At 35.1% G+C, this 23,275-nt stretch overlaps 1 protein-coding gene across 1 annotated transcript in view; it reads left to right on the forward strand.

Annotated features, from left to right (window-relative positions):
- Window positions 1-23,275, forward strand: part of LOC149807289 (RNA helicase aquarius-like) — a 141,861-nt gene that overhangs the window by 74,630 nt on the left and 43,956 nt on the right. Inside the window, exons 20-28 of the mRNA XM_089964880.1 lie at window positions 2,477-2,583; window positions 4,223-4,392; window positions 8,063-8,194; window positions 9,642-9,785; window positions 13,743-13,923; window positions 16,091-16,200; window positions 17,167-17,302; window positions 20,886-20,933; window positions 23,020-23,175. Coding sequence (XP_089821006.1) covers window positions 2,477-2,583; window positions 4,223-4,392; window positions 8,063-8,194; window positions 9,642-9,785; window positions 13,743-13,923; window positions 16,091-16,200; window positions 17,167-17,302; window positions 20,886-20,933; window positions 23,020-23,175 — 1,184 coding nt within the window. The remainder of the gene's footprint in view (window positions 1-2,476; window positions 2,584-4,222; window positions 4,393-8,062; window positions 8,195-9,641; window positions 9,786-13,742; window positions 13,924-16,090; window positions 16,201-17,166; window positions 17,303-20,885; window positions 20,934-23,019; window positions 23,176-23,275) is intronic.

A 23,275-nucleotide genomic window follows, 5' to 3' on the forward strand; every position in this document is an offset into this window, starting at 1 on the left:
TCGTGTATGAATTCTAAAATAATACGATATATATAACATACGAGAAATAGTGTGTACAATGCTTGGCTTCTGAAATTTATCAATTTGAACAGGTTGTGGTGAAGTTCCGTATTCTACTCTAGAAGAGAAAACTGGTTTCATTAGGTTTTTGAATTGTTAAGCCGAAGTAAACGTTATCGGAAGTGTTACTTATTACGGATCCATGAGTAAAGCCAGTAAATCGTCTTTGTGATTGTCTTCCATGAATTCTGTATACAGTCGTTGCTCAAACAATAGCCGACATGGGCTTCTTATTTAACTGCAATCACAGCCAAGCAGCAGACAAAGTTGTGGTTGATACAAGAGTCGCACAATTTAATAAACATCAAAGGACGAAAGCCGCCAACATGTATGCTGTGCTTGGCGGTGTGATCAAACAACAAACAGTTGAAAGTAAATAATATCCACTTTATTATCTGTAAATTAAAAGGGTATGAAATTGTACATCCGTTCAGCTTAATTTTGTTTTATATAAAAAGTGATTCGTAACCATTGCAGGCCTTCATTACTTAGTTATTGAGCTTTATCTGTGTACGTTGTTTGCTTATATAAAAAAATATTTTACTGTTATGGAAAAGCAAGTTCAAAAACGCAAGTCGTTTTCTGCTAAAGAGAAACTGTATGCCCTAGATCAACTAAAGAAGGGCAAACAACAAACTCAGCTTGCCAGAGATCTAGGAATCAGCGAGTCCACTTTGCGAGGGTGGAAAACAGATGAAGGAAAGCTCCGTAGTCTACCCAACATTCTTGAAGAGGAAACTGGTTTACAGCGTAAAAGGGTTAAGTTAGCTAATGACAATGTCCTAGATTCAGCTTTGTACCAATGGTTTGTACAAGCTCGCTCAGAAGGTGTTCCAATTTCTGGCCCAATTCTGAAAGCCCAAGCAGAGAAATTTGATCGCCGTATCAATGGAGATGATTCCAAATTTAAGGCGAGTAATGGCTGGCTAGACAGATTCAAGAAAAGGCACGCTATCAGCCAAGTTCTTGTGTCTGGGGAAATCCGCTCCGCTGACAAAGAGGCTGCCAATTCCTACCAGATTGGGCTTAAAAAGTTGCTGGAGGACGGTTGCTACACAGCCGACCAAGTTTACAACTGCGATGAGACTGGTTTATGTTATAAAATGTTACCCGATCGCACCCTTGCAACCAAGACTGACCCTCACAAACGAGAAGGTTTCAAGAAGAGGAAGGACAGAGTGACTCTCTTATTTTGTGTTAACAAGTCTGGCAGCCACAAAGTCAGACCTCTGATGATTGGAAAATCGAAAGCTCCCAGATGTTTTCATCATGTAAATATGAAGGCACTTCCATTTCAGTACACTAACAGCAAGAATGCTTGGATGAATAGCTCCATATTTGACGACTGGTTTCACAAAACATTCGTTCCAGATGTTCGGGCTCATTTACGAAAACTCAAGCTGGAGGAAAAAGCTCTCCTCCTGCTGGATAATTGCCCTGCCCACCCCCCAGCAGAAAATCTTGTCAGCAGTGATGGCAAGATCAAAGTTTCGTACCTCCCGAAAAACACTACATCAGAAATCCAGCCACTTGACCAAGGCATAATTTCCGTATTTAAACAAAATTATCGCCGTGAAATGATAAAGGGAATGGTAGCAGATAATAACGCATCCATCGACACATCATTGGCATTACTCAACTTAAAAGAAGTATTAATTTAGCAGTTTTCACATGTTTCTTTTGATGTTCACAAAATCTGAAATAAAAGTTATTTGCACGCTGAAATCATGCGTTGATTGTTAATTATTCTTGCAGTTGTCGCATATGATAAAATTTTAGCGGTATGAAATTTGTACAGACACCGTATGTAGACCCGGGAATAGCTGCATGCAATGACCGTACGATATCAGACGGCAAGTAAATGGTTTCAATATTTTGTTCATCCTATATTTTACACGACGAATTCAGACTATTACAAAATTATTGAATATTTTAAATCTGTACGATTTTCAATGAAATTACATCCATTATGGATGAACTGCATGCCACGACGGCACGGTAGCATACGGTGTTGATACACTTTTCGTGATATAGCGATAGTCTGGTATTATCGGTCAATCTGTATTATCGTTCAAACAAATAAAAATTAGTAAATGTTTTTAATGCACAGTAATAACCTATAAATATATTAGCCTTCGATTATTTTGAATATATCTTAATTAATGCATTCCAGTTAATATTCATCTGATGATAAGCCGACTTTTGATCATTGTACATGTATACACGTATATGTTCTCGGAAAAAAAGTTAAATATTGTAAAACCCCGCATTAACGCGACCCCGCTTTTAACGCGATCCGATTTTATGGACCCCGATCATCACGTTATAGCGGGGTTCCACTGTATTTATTTGGCAATCAGAGGTTTGGTATATCCCTGAATGAATAAGGCTTTTCATTTTTATCTTTTGTTGTTAGGACCAGACCCAAGGCCTGAGTTGCCTGGAGATACCAGAACATACAGAGTGTGGCTGGACCCCAACCAATACCAGCAAGACATGGTGAACACTGTTAATGGAGCAGAGGTAATCCAACTGTGTTTATCTCAGTTCACAAGTCACATTTCTGACAATACAGATCTCCAAATTATTTGTAGCACATACAGAGAGAAAGCAAACTTAAAAAATGCTTTATTTGCCATTCTAAGCACTGAATATGAGGTCATTATGTTCATAGATTATTCTTAAGTGGCACATTTAACACTGTCTTCAGTGTTGTTCACAAAATTTATAGTATATTCAGATCTTTCCTAGATAGTGTATAAAAATTTTGTTTAATATTGAGTAAATTCTTAATAAATTTGACTTTTGTAGTGTTATCTGTAAATAAGCAAAAATATTATTAATCAATTTGTGTAGTTATATCTACAAACATGTACAAATATTAATCAGCTTGTTTTGTCATATCTGTAAACATATACAAATATTATTAATCAGTTTTTGTAGTCATATCTACAGATGTGTATGTGATTTGGATTTATAACCTAGCTTTAACAATTTCTTAGTCATATTGCTATAATGTCTGCAGTGTGACAGTTTATAGTGGTGTCTAGCACAGGGGCATCATGCCACAGACATGTAGCATTATGTCCCAACCAGTCACATTATCCTGACACCAGTCCAACCAGTCCTAACACTAACCTCTTAATGCTGAACACCTAGCAAGGCAGCTGTTAGTACCATTTTTATAAGTGTTTGTTATGACTTGGTCAGGGCTTGAACCTGCACCAGAATGGATAGACTTATCAACATGAGATTTTCACTGGAAGATTACTTACAATATCTGGTTTGTCCTAAATGGAAAAGGCACTATCTGACATACATTATGGCAACCACAGTAGCCATCTTCAAATCTTGTTATTGTTACTCCACCTAAACTGAAGGTCATATCAGCATTGGTTTTTATTATTAATGGAAGACTTCTTATGATGTCTAGTTGGTCTTAAATAAAAGTTGTGCTGATCTAATATTCTCTGTGGCATTTACAAAGGCCATCTTGAAAATCTTGTCACTACTCCTCCTACATGGAAAGTCATATTAACATTATGTTTTCACCAGAAGAATTCCTATGATAAATTGGTACAAAATAAAATGGTGCCAGTCTGACATCTATTATTGCCACCATGGCAGCCATCTGAAAAATCTTGTTATTGCTCTTCATTCTAAATGGAAAGTCATATCAGTGTGAAGTTTTTACCAGAAGACTAATTGTGATATCCATTGATACTGAATGAAAATAGTGCAAGTCTGAACTCAGATATGGACACCATTTCAGCTACCATGAAAATCTTGTTGCTTTTCGATCTAAATTCAAAATTCCATTCTGATCACAACACTGCATTTTTTTGGTGGGGGGGTGATGGTGGCAAAACTTGTAAAAATTTGGAACTTGTCATCTGGCTAGAAAAATTATATTTTTTGGGCTGTGGCCAAAAAACATTGAGAACCACTTCATAGCATGTTGTATACCACAACAAGAGTCATATTTGGTTGTTCAGTGTCAAAGTTGGTTGAATTATCAGTCTTCTCACCAATTTGTCAGCTTTGGCACAAAGGTTGGAGTTTACCATCATAAAGTATTTGTGACTTCAGGCTAGGCAGGGATTAAATAACACTGAATATGATAGCTTTCTACTCTTTGAAAAATCAGTTGTCCAATTTTCAGGATGTATATGAAACATTCAACGTGATCATGAGGAGAAAACCAAAGGAAAACAATTTCAAAGCAGTGCTGGAGACGATTCGGGACCTAATGAATACAGAATGTGTTGTACCAGACTGGTTACATGACCTTATTCTTGGCTATGGAAGTCCAGATGCAGCTCATTACACCAAGTAAGTTTAGTAAACAAATCCAGATGTTCAGATTCATAACACTACTTTTTGACATTTCTTATGATGCTTCCAAGCTGTGGAAGAGGGCTTGTAAATCTACATTTGATCAGTACATTTGGCCCTTGAACAAGCATTCTGTCATAGTTTTACTTGCATTTAGCAAAGATGTTTGATAAATGCTGCTTTAAACATGTGGTACCTGGAAGAATCAAAAGGACCTACACCCATAATTGTTCCTCATCAGATGATGATTTCTTTTGGCAAATACTGGCTGATGATAGTGATGATGACAGTGGTTTTGAAAGCTTTGAAGTAGGTTATTGGAGCTGGAAAAGTGTCACTGGAAATACTAATGAGTGATTTTGAGCCTGAAAATTATGTACATGCTCGCTGGACAAAAACTGCATGCTAGACAACCAAGTATTCAACAATATTCCTGAAATTGAATTTAGAATAAGAGAATACAGAGTCTATAGACTGTTAAGTCTTTTAGACGTTTAAGTCTTTTAATTTTAATGTGGATTTCTTGCATTTGATCATTGATCAGATAAATCTTTATGCAGATCAGAGTATTGGGGCAGACTCTACAACAGCCACATAATAAAATGGAAGCCTCTCACACCTTATGAAACTCAGTTTTTGCACCGGTTATGGCCATGGGTTTGGTGCATAAATTTAATATAAGTATTTACTGGCAGCTAAAAGTGTGATATTAACTACATACTTAAGCAAAAAAGAATGAGTAGGGATATTTTTATTAATATTCTAGGCAATTAGTACTTTAAACAGTAATAGTTTGACAGGTGACTGTGTGAACTCGTGACTGGACATGAGATGACAGATTTACACTTCAGTAAATAACAAGAAAAGCTGCAAAGTTTTGTGAACATTTATTGCAGACTGATATTGTAGAAAATTGATAAAATTTCTTCATTTGGGATACAAATAAAAACAAACCAATGATATTTGTGGAAGGTGTGCTTGTAAGATTCCAATAAAGTTATCCGTGGAGAACTCATAGCTTTAATACTGATCCAACACTGTCCCATCCTTTAATAGTTTTAATTTTGACAGTAAAGGGTTCATTTGGTTATAATGTTGAGACAGCAGCCTGTTGGTCAAAATTTAATTGGGGTCTTGATCCAGAAACATTCTAATTCTCTTGGCCAATCAGCAGCCTTCCCATACTAGATTGATTACCCATCCTAAGACATGAGTGAAAAAAAAAATTTATTTTAAAAATGAAGATGAGCAAGTTTAAAGGAAAGTTTGAACATAAAAATATAAAAGGAGTTTAAAAATTGTGATTTTACTGTCAATTTCAAACTTGCTACCTCTTGTTTCACAGCTCTCTAGAATGGAGGTTTCACTAAAATGGGTCATTTAGTACAGAAGTTGGTGGAAACTGAGAAAGATGGAATAATTCTTTCAAATGCAAGTTACAAACATTTTTTTATGGAAAGCACATACGGAGAGAAAGCAAATTAAAAAAAACTCTTCAATGTTGTTCACAAAATTTATAGAATATTCAGATCTTTTCTTAGATAATGTATAAAAATTGTGTTTAATATGGAATTTAAAAAGCTGCACTGTTGTGAAAATATAGAAATGATCAGTTTGCCTGAGCAAGCATACCACTGTCTGACCATACAAAAATGTTACAATTTGGAAAATCTCAATCTTTTAACATCTCTCATAGCAGACTCCCAAAGATGTGTGATAGCTTATGAAAATGAAATTTAGTATTACATTAAAATGACATCTTCATTATGGAAATGTGTCACTGTAAGTGTGAATACCATGAAGAAATCAAGGGCTATATTTGTAATGGCAGTTTTTCAAGTTAAAAATTTTGTCATTTTGGAATAAGATTTTTTAAAGGGAACTTTTATTAGAACACAATATTTTCATGGTTTCTACCCATTTATTATCCAGCTTGCATCAGGTACCTGAAGTTCATTAGTAAAAGTGTAAGCAGTGTAGCAGAGATTTGTACTGTGTTGAGTACAATGGGGAAAAGGACAAGTAACTGGTGCAACTCACTCATCTCAAAAACGAAGTTTTTCTGAGCCATGGAATCAATCCATTTCAAGCTTAACCCAAAGTAAATGTAAACAAAGTCACAGATTTAGAGGTTGTATGAATTATAAACATGAGATTCAAGCTTGTTAGGCTCAGCCTTAAATATTAAGGGGTGTCAAAATATGAAACTATTCAGTGAGACCTAAATATATTTGAATAGTTAATCCTTGCACTTAGTTGATCAGACTGGTTAAGTGGACTGGTTACCCCATGATCAACTCCATATCAGTATCTTTATTTATGTATTAGGTTTGAAGAGGTCTGGCATCACAGTGTACCAACATGTGAGAGAATTGTCTGCAACAACAATAAGTTTAGGAGAAGAATAATTAAGTTTATCATTACCATTTCCCCCAACTATAAAAGTATATGTAAATTTGACAAAAATATAAAATATATTACAATAAATTTTAGGCTTTACAGATCACACATTTCACATCTCTGGGTTCAAGTTTCTGCTGCATATAATGTGATAAAGCATGCCAGTAGCTTCCTATGTGTTAATGCTTCTTTTCTGGGTCTTCCTCCACCAGATAGACTGGCCACAATGTATATCCTGTCATATGCTAGAAAAGCCACAAAATACATGCTGAGCACAGGGTCCGATTCTGTAAATTAAAATGAGTTATGTACAAAATTATATGAGTTTTAATATTTACGCTTGTTTCTAATGGTACATTCTGTGGTTGAGTATATGATCATATTTCTTAATTTAGATTCTGGAAAAAAAAAGAGGATTATTGTTGATTCCATTCAATAAGAGTCATATGTAAACCTTAAAAAAAAAATATATTCTGGAGAAAATCTGGAAAGGACCTGGCAGATTTTGTTTCAAAAGTATGGAAACCCTTTTATTACCATAATTGCAACAACAGTCTAGATATAAAGTTGTAACAGACATACATGCATATGATTTAGTCACCAAAGAATAAAGTATTTGTTAGGCAGAATTTAAGAAAGAAACAAAAATATAGATGGAGTACAAGTGTAATTGGTATTTAAGTCTCTTTAAATGTGTCAATTAACTATTTATTGAGATGATTTAAGTAAACAATGTTCTGTCTTAATTCACTTGTAAATGCAGTGATACTGAATTTAACCCATAAATCAAATTCATTTCAAAACACTCGGTTCTTTTAATGAATCTTATTTTTAGCTCCATTATGTCAATGAACATCTGTTAGTGACTGTCATTTTCTGTCAGGTGATTGAGCAGTTTACACTGGGCTGTACTGAAGCTCTTAAGTTGTCATTTTTGCTGGACAAAATGCCAGAGATAAGGTTATTGTAGGCCATTGTTTTTTTTATGCTTGAACAGCTACAGATCACAGAAAGTGGTGATATGAACACAAAAAATGCTGCTGCTAATCTTTTTTGTGATCTGTTGCAGTCCAGGTGTCATTAAACAGGGACCTACAATAAGTTCTTCTTTTGTATGATTGGTGATATGTGTTTACAGAGAAAATGTGGCTGATCTGCTGGTTTAAGTGCTAAAGGAATTTTCCTTATTTCAATGTACTATTACCAAATACGTAATTTTGTGGAAACCACATTTGATTTTGAATGTTGTTTTTGTCTTATCTTTCAGACTTAAAAACTGTATACCAAAGCTAGACTGGAATGATACCTTTCTTAGTGTGAGTCACTTAAGAGCCAGTTTCCCTGATTACAAAATAGAGTTGACCTCAGATGACCAATCGAAACATGTGCCTCCTTTCAGGTTTGTTACATTACCAGTTAATTGTTTTTAGTGATGAACTGGATTTCTTGATTAAGAATAAATGTATAATTCTAGATGATCAATTTTGAGATAGGTTTTAGTTATTCTGTGAAATGGCAACCATTTTTTAAACTTAAATTTGAAAAACCAAAACAGGCCAAGCTCTGACCTAACTTCTGATAACTTCTGACAAATGCCATTACCATAAATTTGAGTTTTAATTGCCAATGGAGAGAGGTGGTAGTAAATAGTAATTCTTATGTCTGTCCGTGTGGTACATTCTTGTTAGGGCAACTAGTCCTGCCCTTTTGAATGAATTGCCATGAAAGTTTGGTAAATATTTTTTTGTGGAAATCAAATATTTGTAGGATAACTTATGATCCAGATAGAGAGGGCAAATATAAAATAGGAATTTTACAGTAATGTCTGATTCTTGCAAATGACTTAATATTTCATGCAAATTAGTAAGGAAACCGATTTGGCAAATATATTTCTGACATAACAGACTTTTATGTATAGATCTTTAATTTGATGAAGTTAGTTTATGATCCCAAATTATTTTGTAACGTCTCATAAATTTGTTTTTATTTAATAAAAAGCCATAGCTGGAGATGTTCCCTGCTAATGTGACTTCAGAAACCTGGACTACTTAAATGGGCATTGTTCATTCTGAAAGTGCATTCACTATTAAATAGCCCATATAAATTTTTCAAAACCCCTCCAACTTCCCAAAAAATGAATGGCATATGAATATACTGTATACAGTTATAATCCAGGTCAAACTGAAATCAGCATAGACACTGATCTACCATTGCATAATATGGCAGCAGATCAGGCTCTATGTTGTTTGTCCTGTAGATTACTCCTAACAAACTTCTCGTGAGTCAGTGGTTAATGGCGTTAAACCCTACAACAACAACAACAACTCCTAACAAACTGCTTAGACCCAGATCTGATGGCACATTATACAATGGTAGATCTCAGTTTATGCAGTTTACAGTTGGATCTCACTTATAAGTGAGTATAGACAGTTCCACATTTATGTAATCATTAAAAATTAATGGAACTAAAATTAAATGATAAAACCAAGGTATAATTTTTCGTCAGTGGTCTCAGAACTGGTATTTAAAATTGGATGTGAACTTGGATATAAAATCTTTGAAATTCTAAGCATTCTAACACAGGATTCTATGAAAATCCATAACATAAGATTTCTACAAGACTACATGATTATTGGAAGTGGAAACTTACGTATGACCAAAATAAATCACAGGTATCCATTGAGTACATTTGAAGTCATATTTAATGCCAGACACAATTAAGAACCCAACTTACGTATTTTAAGAACCCTCTGTATAGTCTATGGGCATTAATTTTATAATGTGATTTTGGTAATTATACATCATAATTTTGGAAAACTTTTTAAGAAATCCACTTTGAATTGCAGGTTGGAGTTTGTAGAGGATGAATTGCCTAAGAGTAGCAAGAGGAAGGAAGGGGAGGAGGAACCTTCAGGCTCACAAAAGAGGATCATTGCAGAGCCCCACACAATCCCTAACAGGGGTCCTTATCCTTACAATCAGCCCAAGAAGTAAGCATAAAAACCCGTGATAGTATTAGGCTTTGATTTTTGTATTATCACACAAAAAGTGTTGCTGTTCAGTCATTTGTTACTGTTAACAGTACAAAGCTAAGATCTAGTCACCCTGTTAATGAAACTTTTAAATTTATTCACTAGGATAAAAATTAAAAGAAACTTTTAGCATTTTAGTATCTGCATCTGTTAATTTTATTCTTGAAATTAAGATTAATGAATTTCTGGTAAATAATTAAAAACTTCAGCTTTCTTGTGCAAAAAGCCTTTCTAATTCAATGCTTAAATTTTTGTACATGTGTCATTATGCTGGAGTTTATTACACTATAAACTTTTCCTATTTGCATAATAACTTAGTTCAACAGCATATACCTCCACCAGAAGGAAGAACCCTATAGATTTGGAGTAAACAAAATCTAAGGTTAATGTGACTGAGAGAAGAAAATGGTTTCTGCACAACGATGTTTGTTTTACATCACAGATCTGGAACAAACTTTGAGGAATGCCTTGCACATAGAGTAAGCAAGAGCCCTATTGGGTTTAGAAAGTCCAAGGTCATGACCACTATTAAAGAAGAAAAATGGTTTGTGCACAATAACTTGAATCCATTTATAGTTAACCAGATTGTTTGGATGGACTGCACTTGGGGTAAGGAAGAAACCTACTGATCCATCTCAAAAGATCAGAGGTCAAGGTCACTGTTTCTAAATGAAGAAAAATGGTTTTCACACAAACATTTCAGTTCTTATGTACCTTCACAGCATGACTTAAACAGCATGACTTAGACATTCGGTAAGAATGAAGCTAATTCATTGGTGGGGTTAAAAGGTTAAAGGTCAAGGTCATTGTGACAGAAGACTTTTTCTTGCGTAATAACTTCAGTTTTAGACTATGTACCTTGACCAAAGTTTGTGGAGAACTTGCACTTAAAGTATGGAAGAGGCCTGTTCATTTTGACATAATATCTAAAGTCAAGAATATTGTGGGTCAAAAAATGTGTTTTGCGGAATAACTTTCCTTCTGGATTAAGTTCATTGACTAAACTTTCCTTTGCACTTAGGGTAATAAAGAAACCTTTAGATTCTGGTGTATGAAAGACAGGTCACAGTCATGGTGGATCTAATAAGAAAAAAATGGTTTCTGCACATTGTGTTTTGTTTAAGACCATTTATCTTGACAAAAAGTTGAAGTCATTGGGACCTGCTGGTCATTAATCTCCATCATACCCTACTAGTGCTTACATAGAGGACTGTTAAACATTGAATAGGCGTAAAGTGTGCCATTCATGGTACACTTGTTGTATTTGACATATACACCTCTCCCTTGATAACTCGCGCACAACGGGGTCCACAGACATAGACCGCACTATAAGCGAGGCACGAGTTACCGAGGGACCTCCAAAACTTTAAAAAAATCGCTTTGACATTGAGAAAACGGTAGGGGGGAGGGGGCAGGCATTAGGGAACTGGGCTGTTTAATGACTGAATGCTCATTTTACAATCACGTCAATAATAATTTTTAACAATGCGCTTTTTCTAATGAAGTTGTTCATTATTCTGTTTAAATAACATTTTTTTCCCTCAAAATATCCAACATATGAAAGATCGTTCCAACTGGTTTGAACAACCATCACGTGTACGCGAAAAATCTGTGTATTATGTTACTGCTTTTTGTTTTTTTTGATGAGTCTGGTTCCCGTAGTGGTATTTAATAGTATCTTGCCAAATCGTAGTCCACAATTTGGAAACTAGACTAACTGTTGATACACCACCAAACAAGATTCCTTTTTTTTCTCAAAAACACGCAACATTTATTTCGTGACACATCTACGTCGAAACTCAATTTTTTATTGTTCAATTAGTACAGTGTTAATGTCGTGATTTCATTGGAAGTAATAATGAAAGTTCTTATCATCCCTGAGGATGTCTCTAAATGCCAGTTCAAGAATTCTCTGAAACTTGCTTGCCCACAATGGTCCGTATCTGTGAAATCAAGCTCTTTATTTTACGAAGTATTCTTTTCACTTTGCTGCCTTGTTATCTTTGATCACAGTTATGAAAGAGTCAGTTAATTTAAGGTAGTTTCTGTCACATACACAATAACATTTATTACAGTGTTTGATCGATCAAATGAAGTAAGTTCACCTGACATATGACCGAGGCTGCTAGATTTTAAGTTAGTCCAATTTTTGTGCCTTTTAACTTTTCTTTTATTCGACCTCCTTTTCTTTTTATTCAAAAGACATAATTAACATGATAACATAAAGGAGGCCAGCTTTTAATTCAGTGCAACAATTCAACAAATACTTATCAATACACTGTTGGCACTTAATTAGGTTCTCTTGCTTCCATGCTCATATTTTGAATCTTCCCTCTACTGGCCAAGACACACAGTGAGGCCCATCTTGAGAAGTCACACCCTCTCACCCTTCTATCTCAGTCTTGGCTTGTTCATTTTCCCAAAACACATCAATGCCAACTTGCTATCCACACAGCATGGGTACCTTACAGGAACACGTTTTTCCTTAAAGTTGCAACGTTAGTACCGCTCAGTGAGTGTAACCTTGTTCGTTCTTGGTAACATGTTTGACAGGTTGGTGTGACATCCTTCCCCACCTCAGGACAACAAATGAATCTTGATTGGTGTCACTAGACTAGTTCACACAAACCATAACATTCAAATATTATGCAACAAGCCAAAAACAAATGAGTAGACTGAGACAAACTTGACCGTACAAAATAGACAGATTTTAGAGACAAATATGACAATACAAAATAGATAACTTTTAGGGACAGACTTCAACACAAGACTAGAGACAAACAAAATGTTGCCTATCAGTGGGCTTCCCTTCCACCTTAATAATTGTAAGGCTGGACATCTGTGGGCATTGCCTAATTCTATGCTCACAAAAAACACTGTCAAGGACAACATTAATGAGTGACTCACTGACTTGTCACTGTTTTGTTTTTGCTGGGCTTGTCAAATGTCATGAACTCCCCATCACTTAGATATTTAAGGTAGGGGAGGATGAATGTTTGGGACAGGTGATAGGCACTCAAGGAACAAAAACAAACAGTTGAAAATACAACAATAATATTACATTTATGGACATATAACACTAATAATGCACTCACTCAAGCATTCCCTCCAACACTACCTCTTGTGATGTTAAGAAAATATAAAATGAAATGAGATTAATAGAAATTGATTCAAGTCCAGTTATTCAGCTCTCTTTTAGTTGTACAAATCTGTCATTGTTCCACATTAGGAACTCAGCAAAGTGAATTTCCCACTTGTATCCTGATCCGAATATCACTCCACAGTTTGACTCCATGCATTTATACAGTTTATCATCCGTAAATCACCAATATATATATATATTTGTTTATTCTTCACAAAGTAATAACTAAACATGGCCAAAGTTGAACACTATTCACTGTTCCAGAATTCAACACTTTTTTTTGCTTTCCTGCTCATATTTTGAATCTTCCCTCTACCAGCCAAGAAGCACTGTGAGGCCCCTATTGAGGAGTCACACACTCTTACCCTTCTACCTCTACCTTGACTGCTTCATCTTCCCAAACACATCACTGCATGCATGACGACTTGCTTTCCACACAGCATGGGTACCTTGCAGGAAAACATGTTTTTCCTTAAAATCACAATGTCAGTATAGCTCATTGAGTACAACTTATGTTCACTCTTGGTAACATGGTTTGCCCAAACTGTTTATTTGACAGGTTTGTGTGACACATTCTTACATACCTACAAAGGCCAAGCGTAAGGTGACAGTGATTGGTAGAGGTTAAGCACAGGGACACTGGGGCCCCCTTTGTACTATGCAGTGTGTAAACGCAGTTACACTGAAATTTTGTTTTAACAGAATGTTAGGTTATCCAGAAACTTCTCATTTAAAAATTTTATCTACTTTTCCTCTCTCTCTCTCTTTTCTAGGAATCAGATTCCCTTCACCCCAACCCAGATTGAAGCCATTCGTGCAGGAATGCAGCCTGGCCTGACCATGGTGGTTGGACCCCCGGGAACAGGCAAGACAGATGTAGCTGTACAAATCATCTCTAATATCTACCACAACTTTCCTGACCAGAGGACACTTATTGTCACACATTCAAACCAGGTTAGACAAGACTATTCCTCAAAGACTTATTGGGACAATTTTTGTTACATACTACAACCAGGTACATCAAACTAATATATATATATATATATATATATATATATATATATATATATATATATATATATATATATATATATATATGTGTGTGTGTGTGTGTGTGTGTGTATATAATGTCTGTCATTTAGGCTCAGATTTTCTGTTTTGATTATCTTCCTTCTTCTAACCCAACTCGATTGTTTTTCTACTAAGAAACACTTTCAGAGTAAATTATGTCACAGCTAAATACAAACAGGTTGCATTTTGTTAAAGGAAGGAGCATCTCGTGTTTGGTACAGTTCAATGGTCCCATTTTTTTAACAGCCCTTCAATGAGCAGCAATCAGCTTGGCACCAACAAAGTTTTGTTCAAAAGCGTCCTTCTTTGACAGCCGCCTTGTTAATGCAACCAGAGCTTGGACATTAGTGCAAAATTTTTTCAATATATCCCTAAATGCAACATTTTGAAATCTAATGAAAGTCTCTTGATTTCTAAATTCAACACATTGTCATTAGTTTTCAACATGCTTATAAATTCACTAACTTAAATGCATGCGATGATTTAAGTAATTAAATTATCCTTACTGCTTTTTAGTGGTCAGCTATTGTCATCTTGATAATTATTGGTGGTAATAATAGCCAGTAATTATCCAAGTTACGAAACCTAACATTTGAGGAAAATAAAGCTGTAAAGATTAACAGATCACTTACGGATTATAGTTTCTCTATCATCATGCTTGATCATCTTTCAATGTGTTGAGTTTCAAATCAACAAATATGCATTACATTTCTGTCTGTAAAATTTTATGTTGCTACTCCGTAAATTCAAGAGTTTTTACACTAATATGCCAGCCGCTGGATGTGTTCCTGGGGTGGCCATCCTTGAGAGTAATATTTAACACAAATTTGTTGGTGCCATGAGATTCTGCCTATATAAAATGGGTGGCTGCTGGTTAGGGGGACAATTGTATTAATCTTTGTCTATCCCAGCTTAAAGATGAGAATACTGTTATGTTATTTGAGTGACAATTTATTATTGAGATCTCGACAACAAATAAACTATTAACAGTAAGTACACTGTAACAGTTCTTGTACAAAGTTTTCCTTGTTAAATTCATTCTTTGTAAAGAATATTTTCATACAGTCTGATATTGAATGATGGACACTAACAATTGATTAATTGTGATGCATTCCTCAGCATTCATGGATATGTATAGTACACTTTACTGAGTGCAGAATTTTGCTAGTACATGGCGATACTGGATGAATGTTTTCAGGATAAATGGATATACCAAACACTAATGAAGCAGTTTGCTTCATCCAAGGTGACTATTTTCACTCATTTCTTAATTATATTGAAATAGATTATCTGTCTCAAATAGTCACAGATCTCTGACCTGGGCATGTGGCACATTCAGAGTTGTTTCATATGAGTTGGTTTTGCCACTAGGGGGATAAATTGTTTGATTTGTTACTGTAAGAGGTATTCTCATTTAATGATGTTGTGTAGAAATTTGTCTTGCTGGAGGAACAGAGGATATGGCTGATATTTCTCCATTCATTTTAGTCCAACTTTTAGCACAGTGGATAACCAAGGCAGCTTTTTGGGGCCAGTTACTGGCTGATTTTGTGGGTAGGCTGGTCATTTGCTCTGATTTATTTTCCTTTTTAGGGAATTCATGTTATGGGAAAATTAAACTTTGGGGCTACATATTTTTTTCATTTTTCAGTGTCAGACAGTTTTATTTTGCTGAGTTTGCAGTTGATTGAAATTTAAACTAAGAAAAATTCAGGACCAGAACCATGATTTAACTTCATGGGGATTTTGGTTTACTGAGGTTTTGGTATTGAGAGGTTTCAATGTCTCACTATTTCTAATGGGTTTTTATTCTTGATTATGTGTAAGTGTTAAAAACTTTGGTTAGGTTTTGTAATTTGTAGTGTTGCACAGTTTGCAGATAGAAAGTTAGTAATGAATAGGTGTACATTTAGTGGGCAAGTTCATTTAATATTTGTTAGGATTGGTTCTTAGAAGATGCAGTAACCACTCCATCAGGTAAATATTCCAAGTATCCACTGCTAGACATGACAACAATAAGTAATGTCTGTTTCCTGTTTCCTGTATATAGGCCCTGAACCAGCTGTTTGAGAAGATTATGGCCCTGGATATAGATGAGAGGCATCTGCTGCGACTTGGTCATGGAGAGGAGGCTCTGGAAACTGAGAAAGATTTTAGCAGGTACAGTACTGGATTACACAGTGGAAATTTTTAGCAGGTACAGTACTGGATTACACAGGGGAAATTTTTAGCAGGTACATTACTGGATTACACAGTGGAAATACTTTGGTTCAAACCATAGAAGCAGAACAGCCTTGTTAGCCCAACACCTCTGCCATTTAGGGTTTGATCTTGTGTTCTAGTACATGCAAAGGCAAGTCTTCACCACTGTTGATATTGAAAATTATGCAGTGAGCCCACTGCTGTTGAAATTTCAAAACAAACAGTTCTCTTTTGTAGATTTTTTTCTTATTTCTGTTTCTTATTACTAGCCATTTTTTATTGCATGCATAGGCATGGTCTTTTAAAATGTGTTTAAACAACGGTACCATTTAGTTATCTACAAGTGCAGTAGTGACTAAAAATTACTAGACCTACTAGTAAGGTTTTGGGTCAGTTTAGCACTCAGATTACACAGTCTAACAATTCATTGTTTTAGTATGTGTGAATAATGCTATGTACTTCATCTTGCTTTTTATTCAGGGTAGGTACACAGTCTAAATCTTTTTGTTCTGTTGTGCCTTCTAGAATATGGATTGGCAGCACAGTTTATTATTTTGCCTTTAAAGTAATCCTGATATGTGTTGCTGGTATAAGCTACCTTAACGTGGGCTACTGGTGTAAGTTACCTTGATGAACTGTTTCACAGCATGTAAGTGCAGAGTAAGTTTGGCTGCCAAAAAAATAATACAAATTACATTAAATGCAATAGACAGAACCTATATAGAATCAGAAAGTATAGACAAAAATCTCAGAAATTAAAAATAAAAATTCCATGCTGATATTACAGCTAATGGCATGGTTTCAAAATATTAAGTACAGCATAAAATGCTTCCCACTTTGAGACAGGTACCCTGCTCAGATAAAAATCTATAGCCTGAGTCTAATGTACAGAGAATGGTAATAGTGTTTTTTTATTTGCTACAGATATGGGCGTGTAAACTATGTGTTGGCCCAGCGTCTGGAACTTCTTGAAGAGGTGGAGAGATTGCAGAACAGTTTTGGAGTACCTGGGGATGTTTCATACACATGTGAAACAGCAGGATATTTCTACCTGTATCAGGTATAGGGGATGTAATATTTAGCACATCAAATATTTTTTGTACATGATACCTAGAGATTTGTCAGGAACATATGAAACAGCAGATTCTGTTTGCTTGTATCAGGTTGGAAGTTTAGCATGTAACAAGTGACATTTTCTATAAAGGATACTTAGAGATGTGTCAGGAATATGTAAAACAGCTGACTATGTTTACTTGTATCAGGTAGGAGGTGTAACATGTAATAAGTGACAACTTTTCTGTAAAGAATACCTAGAGCTGTGTTGATCTTGTGTAAATTAAAGCAAGCTCTTTTTACTTGTATCAGATCACATATTTTCTGTAATGGATACAGTTTTTCCTTGATAATTCATGCACAAAGGGGTCCAAACAATGGATCAAACTATAAGCTACCCAAAGACCTCTGAAATATGGAGAAGGTGGTGCCTTCCTAGCTAGACATTGAGAAGACAATGGAGGGGTGGGTAGTGGTGCTGTTTAATGGATGAATGCACGTTTTATAATTGCCATGGGAATAATTGTCAGTAAACAGCTTTTTTAATGAAATTATTTTTTGGTATAAATTATCTTATTTTCAAATGACCAATCTATGTAAGATCTTGAAAAACATAGCTCAAGAGGTTTAAACATTTATGAATATGTGTGCTTTGTTGTTTACCTGCAAGTCATTGTGTATTATGTCACTGCATTTTGCACAATAAAACAAGATTCCTTTTGTTTAAAAAGTAGACATTTGTTTTGAGGAAAAAAACATAAATGTTGGAACTCACTTTTTCAAGGTTGTTTTATTAATGAAATATTGATGCCATGATTTCATTGCAGGTAAAAGTGAAACTTAATCCTCATCCTTGAGCAGATCTCTGAGTGCCAATTCAATAATAAAAGTTCTCTACAAACTTTTCAACTTACTTCTCAATAAGGAACTGTATCTATCAAACAAAACTTTGAATTCACCGGGTGGTCCTTTCACATGGCTACCTTGCTGTCTTTGGTCACATTTGTGAATGACTAGGATAATTTAAGATAGTTTAATTGTTACTTACATAATAATATTAATAACAGTGTTAAAATGATGAATTAAAATGAGTTGACCTGACACATGACTATGACTACCAGCTCCTACACAGATGGGATGTGCATGAATTTTAACTTTTTATTCATTCCATTCCTTTATTTTATGTGATACAAAAGACATGATAATATAAAGCCAGTCTGCTTTTAATTGAGTATAACAATACAACAGATCCTTCCACAAATTGGAGATCTAAATACAGACAGTGGTTAATTAGGTTTTCACAGAAATGTCCATGGCCATAACTGTGATGGTAGATACACATTTTTCACATTTGATGATTACACTTAAACTGAATTAAAATCTATGACTAAAAAACAAATTTCACTTGACAAAATTCATTTCATTGCTATTTAGTTTTTAAATTGTTTCCACCAGTAGACATTATTGACATTTTCACTTGTCAAGATTTTATCAATGATTGTTATTTACAGTGTACTGAGAATTTTTTTGGTAAAGAAAATGTAACAAAATTCAGCACTTATAAATTCAGAATTTCATGATGTTGTATCAGATTTCCAGACACTAACCACTGTCTCTGACAAATAAAAGAGCAATATATCAAGGTTTTGTTTACTGATTTTGATTGCAGTTTTCTTCTTGTTCAACAAATAAGGGTCCATTCATTTGACATATTTTAAAAAACAAATCGGATCCAAAACTGCCTACACATAATAAGTGGTTTCACAAGTTATCGAGTGAGTAGTGTGCCTTGAGATGTGTCATGCTTGTATGCAGGCTGATTTTATTTGTGTCAGGTCGCATATTTTTTTAATACAAGATAGGGATACCTGCCTGTGTTGGTAGGAAGTGTAACAAACGCCAAATAATGTATCATTAGTAGATTTGCAGGATACCTGCCTGTGTTGGTAGGAAGTGTAACAAACATCAAATAATGCATCATTAGTAGATTTGCAGGATACCTGCCTGTGTTGGTAGGGAGTGTAACAAACACCAAATAATGTATCATTAGTAGATTTGCAGGATACCTGCCTGTGTTGGTAGGAAGTGTAACAAACATCAAAAAGTGCATTATTAGTAGATTTGCAGGATACCTGCCTGTGTTGGTATCGAGTGTAACAAACACCAAATAATGTATCATTAGTAGATTTGCAGGACAACTGCCTGTGTTGGTAGGAAGTGTAACAAACACCAAATAATGTATCATTAGTAGATTTGCAGGACACCTGCCTGTGTTGGTAGGGAGTGTAACAAACACCAAATAATGTATCATTAGTAGATTTGCAGGACACCTGCCTGTGTTGGTAGGGAGTGTAACAAACACCAAATAATGTATCATTAGTAGATTTGCAGGACACCTGCCTGTGTTGGTAGGAAGTGTAACAAACACTAAATATTGTATCATTAGTAGATTTGCAGGATACCTTTGGGATGTGTTATACTTGTGTACAACAGCTTGCTCGTTTAATTTGTAGAGAACATAATCTGTATCAGATCATCTCCCTCAATAGATTTTATTTTTATAAGTGGCAAATACTTCCTGCTGAAATAATTCCCTTGATTAATTTGTCAATTTGCAATAATGCAAAGGTTTTTTCTTGGCAATATAGATTGTATTAGTCAATATTTAAAAAAATATCCCAACTAGAAATACATTATTTATCAGCTTTTATATCATGTATTTCCTCATAGTACATTTTGCCTATAGTGTGTGCAGTTTCATATTTTTGATATTATAACATGTGAACATATATGATTCTGATTGGTCCAAATAGGCCCATGAAATTAGTGTGCAGTATTCTCTTTACTGATTGGCTGGGTTTGTGAAAAAACTTTTTAACCCCGCCTTCTGGAATGTTTTGTTGTCAATGAACATTTTGGCCACCATTTTTTTATTCGATTCATAAAGTTATTGGAGGAAAAATTGTCTCATTTGTCTGAATATGACTAATTTACCACTGCAGGGTCTTGTTATGTCATGTATAACATATAACATGAAAAATGGCTAAAACCCCAAGACAAGAACAATAACAAGTAACTAAGGGTATTGCTCAGTTCATAGCGAATGAGTAAGTTAGGGTTGGAGGGGACGGTAAACCTGAAGCATGGAATCCTATATACAAGCATGGTTTAAATGTGTGATGCAATTCCAACTCAAAATGAAATTTGTTTACATAATCTGTAGTCTACTGTTCCAACACAAATACTGCAAATATCCAGTCACAAATACATTACAGTAAATATGGGAATTTCTGCATCCAGTAAACATTCTTTCAAATGAATATTGCAAAAATGTAATGTTTAGCTGTGAAAGTGACATGTTAGGGTACATAAACATGGTCCATTGACTGCATTCTAACTGGTACTGCAGCAAGCATTGTGACATCACATGCATTGGACATTTTGTTGAAAAATGATTTTGCTTGTGTAAATGTTCTGTTTATTAGGAAGGATGCTTGTTCTTTGACTTTACAGTCATATTTATTCATAATTATATCTTCGTATTCTTTTGAAACTTTTTCACCTATCTTGCACATCATACATCTTTGCAGGTATTGGCTAGATGGGAGGAATTTGAGAGCAAGATAAGAAAATTAAAGGTAACTTTTCAAAGCAATATTTAAAATTGCAAATTTTTGTGGTTTGAAGAATATTTTTTAATGACAAATTAAATTGTGTAACCATAAATTCTTTGCAACACATTTAGAAAATATCTAATCTTCGATATCTATCAAAATAATTATCAGAGTCCATATTTAAAATTGGAAAATATGTACAGTTAAAATTTTAGTTTTACTGTTGAGTTAGTTTTGGAGACAGAAAAACCAGCATTATGGCTTGCTTGCAACTGACAGAAGTAAAGTAATAATTGGTATATAGCTGACATGACTGAAAGCAACAATATAGCATCCATAGGAATCAAACGGAAAACCAGATTTCAACTTCTCAAAAATGAATGAGTCACTATTGATTAAACTTGGCAGGTATGTTTCTGAGGATACTATTTTCAGAATTATGTTAAGTTGGCTTTCCTTGCAACATTGAGGGTTCATTTGCTGTCTGGTAGAAAATATACATTAAACTCTTTTATTGCTTTGAAAGCATCCAGGTGGAAAGCCTACTTTCAGCTTATCTTCAAAAACAACTGAGCCAGTTATAAGCAAACTTTATTGATGATAGTTTAGCAAACTTATGTCTGAAGTGACTTTCTTGCAACATGGTGGTTTTCCTAGCAACCAGGTGTTAAACCTGTTTTTGACTTTTCTCCAAAATTGCTAGGCAGCTAATTTCAGTCAGACTTAGTAGAAATCTTTCTTTAAGACTTGCAGTACCAAATTTGTTTCTTGGATTGTTTCTCTAGCAAGACTGGGCTTCCATAGTAAGTGATTGAAAACATAATGATGGCGTCTTCCCCTGAACAACTGAGCCAGTGTTAATTGAACTTGGTAGTTATGTTTCTTAGGACATGTCCTTCCCAGAATTGTGTCCCGGGTGGCTTTCCTGGCAGGGCTGTGGATTCCATAACTGCCAGGTAGAAATAGAAAGTTTTCTTTAAGCTTCTTTTCTACATTACCAAAGCCAGTTTATGTCAAACTTAATAGAAATATTTCTAAGGGGATTATCTACCAAACTTTTGTTTGGGGGTAGCTCCCCTGCAGTTGTATGATTTCCACTGCAACCATGAGGAAATGGGTCTCTTTTCAACTGCTTCTCCAAAATGTTTGATTCTCCTCAGGAATATTCACTTTGGACCGGTTTGATCAAGATGTGTTTTGAATGGCTTCCCTAGCACTGTTGTTGTTTCAGTATTAGCTATGTTGAGAGCCTGTTTGCAACTTTTGCATGAAAGCTGAACCAGCTTTGGTCATGGTTTTGGTTTGGTGCGTTATGGCACAGCAACACAAGTAGGCTATTAATGCTGAGGCAGTTGGAGAAAGTACCTTGCCATGGTAGCTGACCCAAGTTGGTCTGATTGAAGGATTTGAATCTGCACCCATTCAGTTATGAGCCTGGAATGCTAACCACTGAGCCACTGCAGCTCCCACAGCTTTGATGAAATTTGGCTGGAGTGTTCCTTTTAGCAGCAGCCAGAGAAGACATCAAGTTCATATAAACAGCTGGATTGATGACAAATCTGGCTGCTTTAGTACAATTAATAAATTGTTTCTCATGATCTTGCCCAATTTCAGCTTAATGAAGTCTTAGGACATTTCCTAATTATGCTGATCTGCCATTTAACATGTTGCCTAAATAATAAAATCTGCTTACTTTTGCTAAACAGAAGCACTGTATGGTGTTTACCAAAATTGACTGCAAACAACTTTGGTTTGGATTTTTAGAAGGGTCTGCAAGGTGATCAGTCTTGGGCACAATTGGGTTTCCTGTTTTCATTCTGTGTAGATAGTTAGTACTTGCATGTAGGTAGGTAAAAGAACATAGAGAAGTAGCTTAGTTACACATATACTTGTGTGTTTGCATGCATTCGTTTCTCAATGGTACTTTTGTAACTTTCTTATCACAATGATCTATTGATTTTATTGCATTTTCTGCTTTAAATTGTTTATTGCTGACAAATTTTTGGATAGTTGAGATGAAAGGCTTTTCTGCTTTATGCATTTGCTGTTTTGTGACTTAGTTTTTCTCAGGTTTATGAGTTTTACTTATGGTTGGCTTTTATTACAATAGGAGAGGAATGTGGAGAAGATCCAAGAATTTTTTCCATTCCTGAAATTCTTTGAAAATGCACCACAACCATTGTTTAGAGGGAGGACTGTTGAGGAGGATATGGACATTGCAGAAGGATGTTTCAGGCACATCAAGAAAATCTTTACACAATTGGAGGTAAAGTACCATAATGATGATATTATATCAAAGGCATCCTATGGATAGATAATTTTGGGCAATCTTTTCTATGATATTTTTTAGCTCTACTGGTTACAAG

The sequence above is a fragment of the Sinohyriopsis cumingii genome, chromosome 1 (genome assembly GCF_028554795.1).
Source record: "Sinohyriopsis cumingii isolate HCF-2022 chromosome 1, ASM2855479v2, whole genome shotgun sequence".
Lineage (NCBI taxonomy): Eukaryota > Metazoa > Mollusca > Bivalvia > Unionida > Unionidae > Sinohyriopsis > Sinohyriopsis cumingii.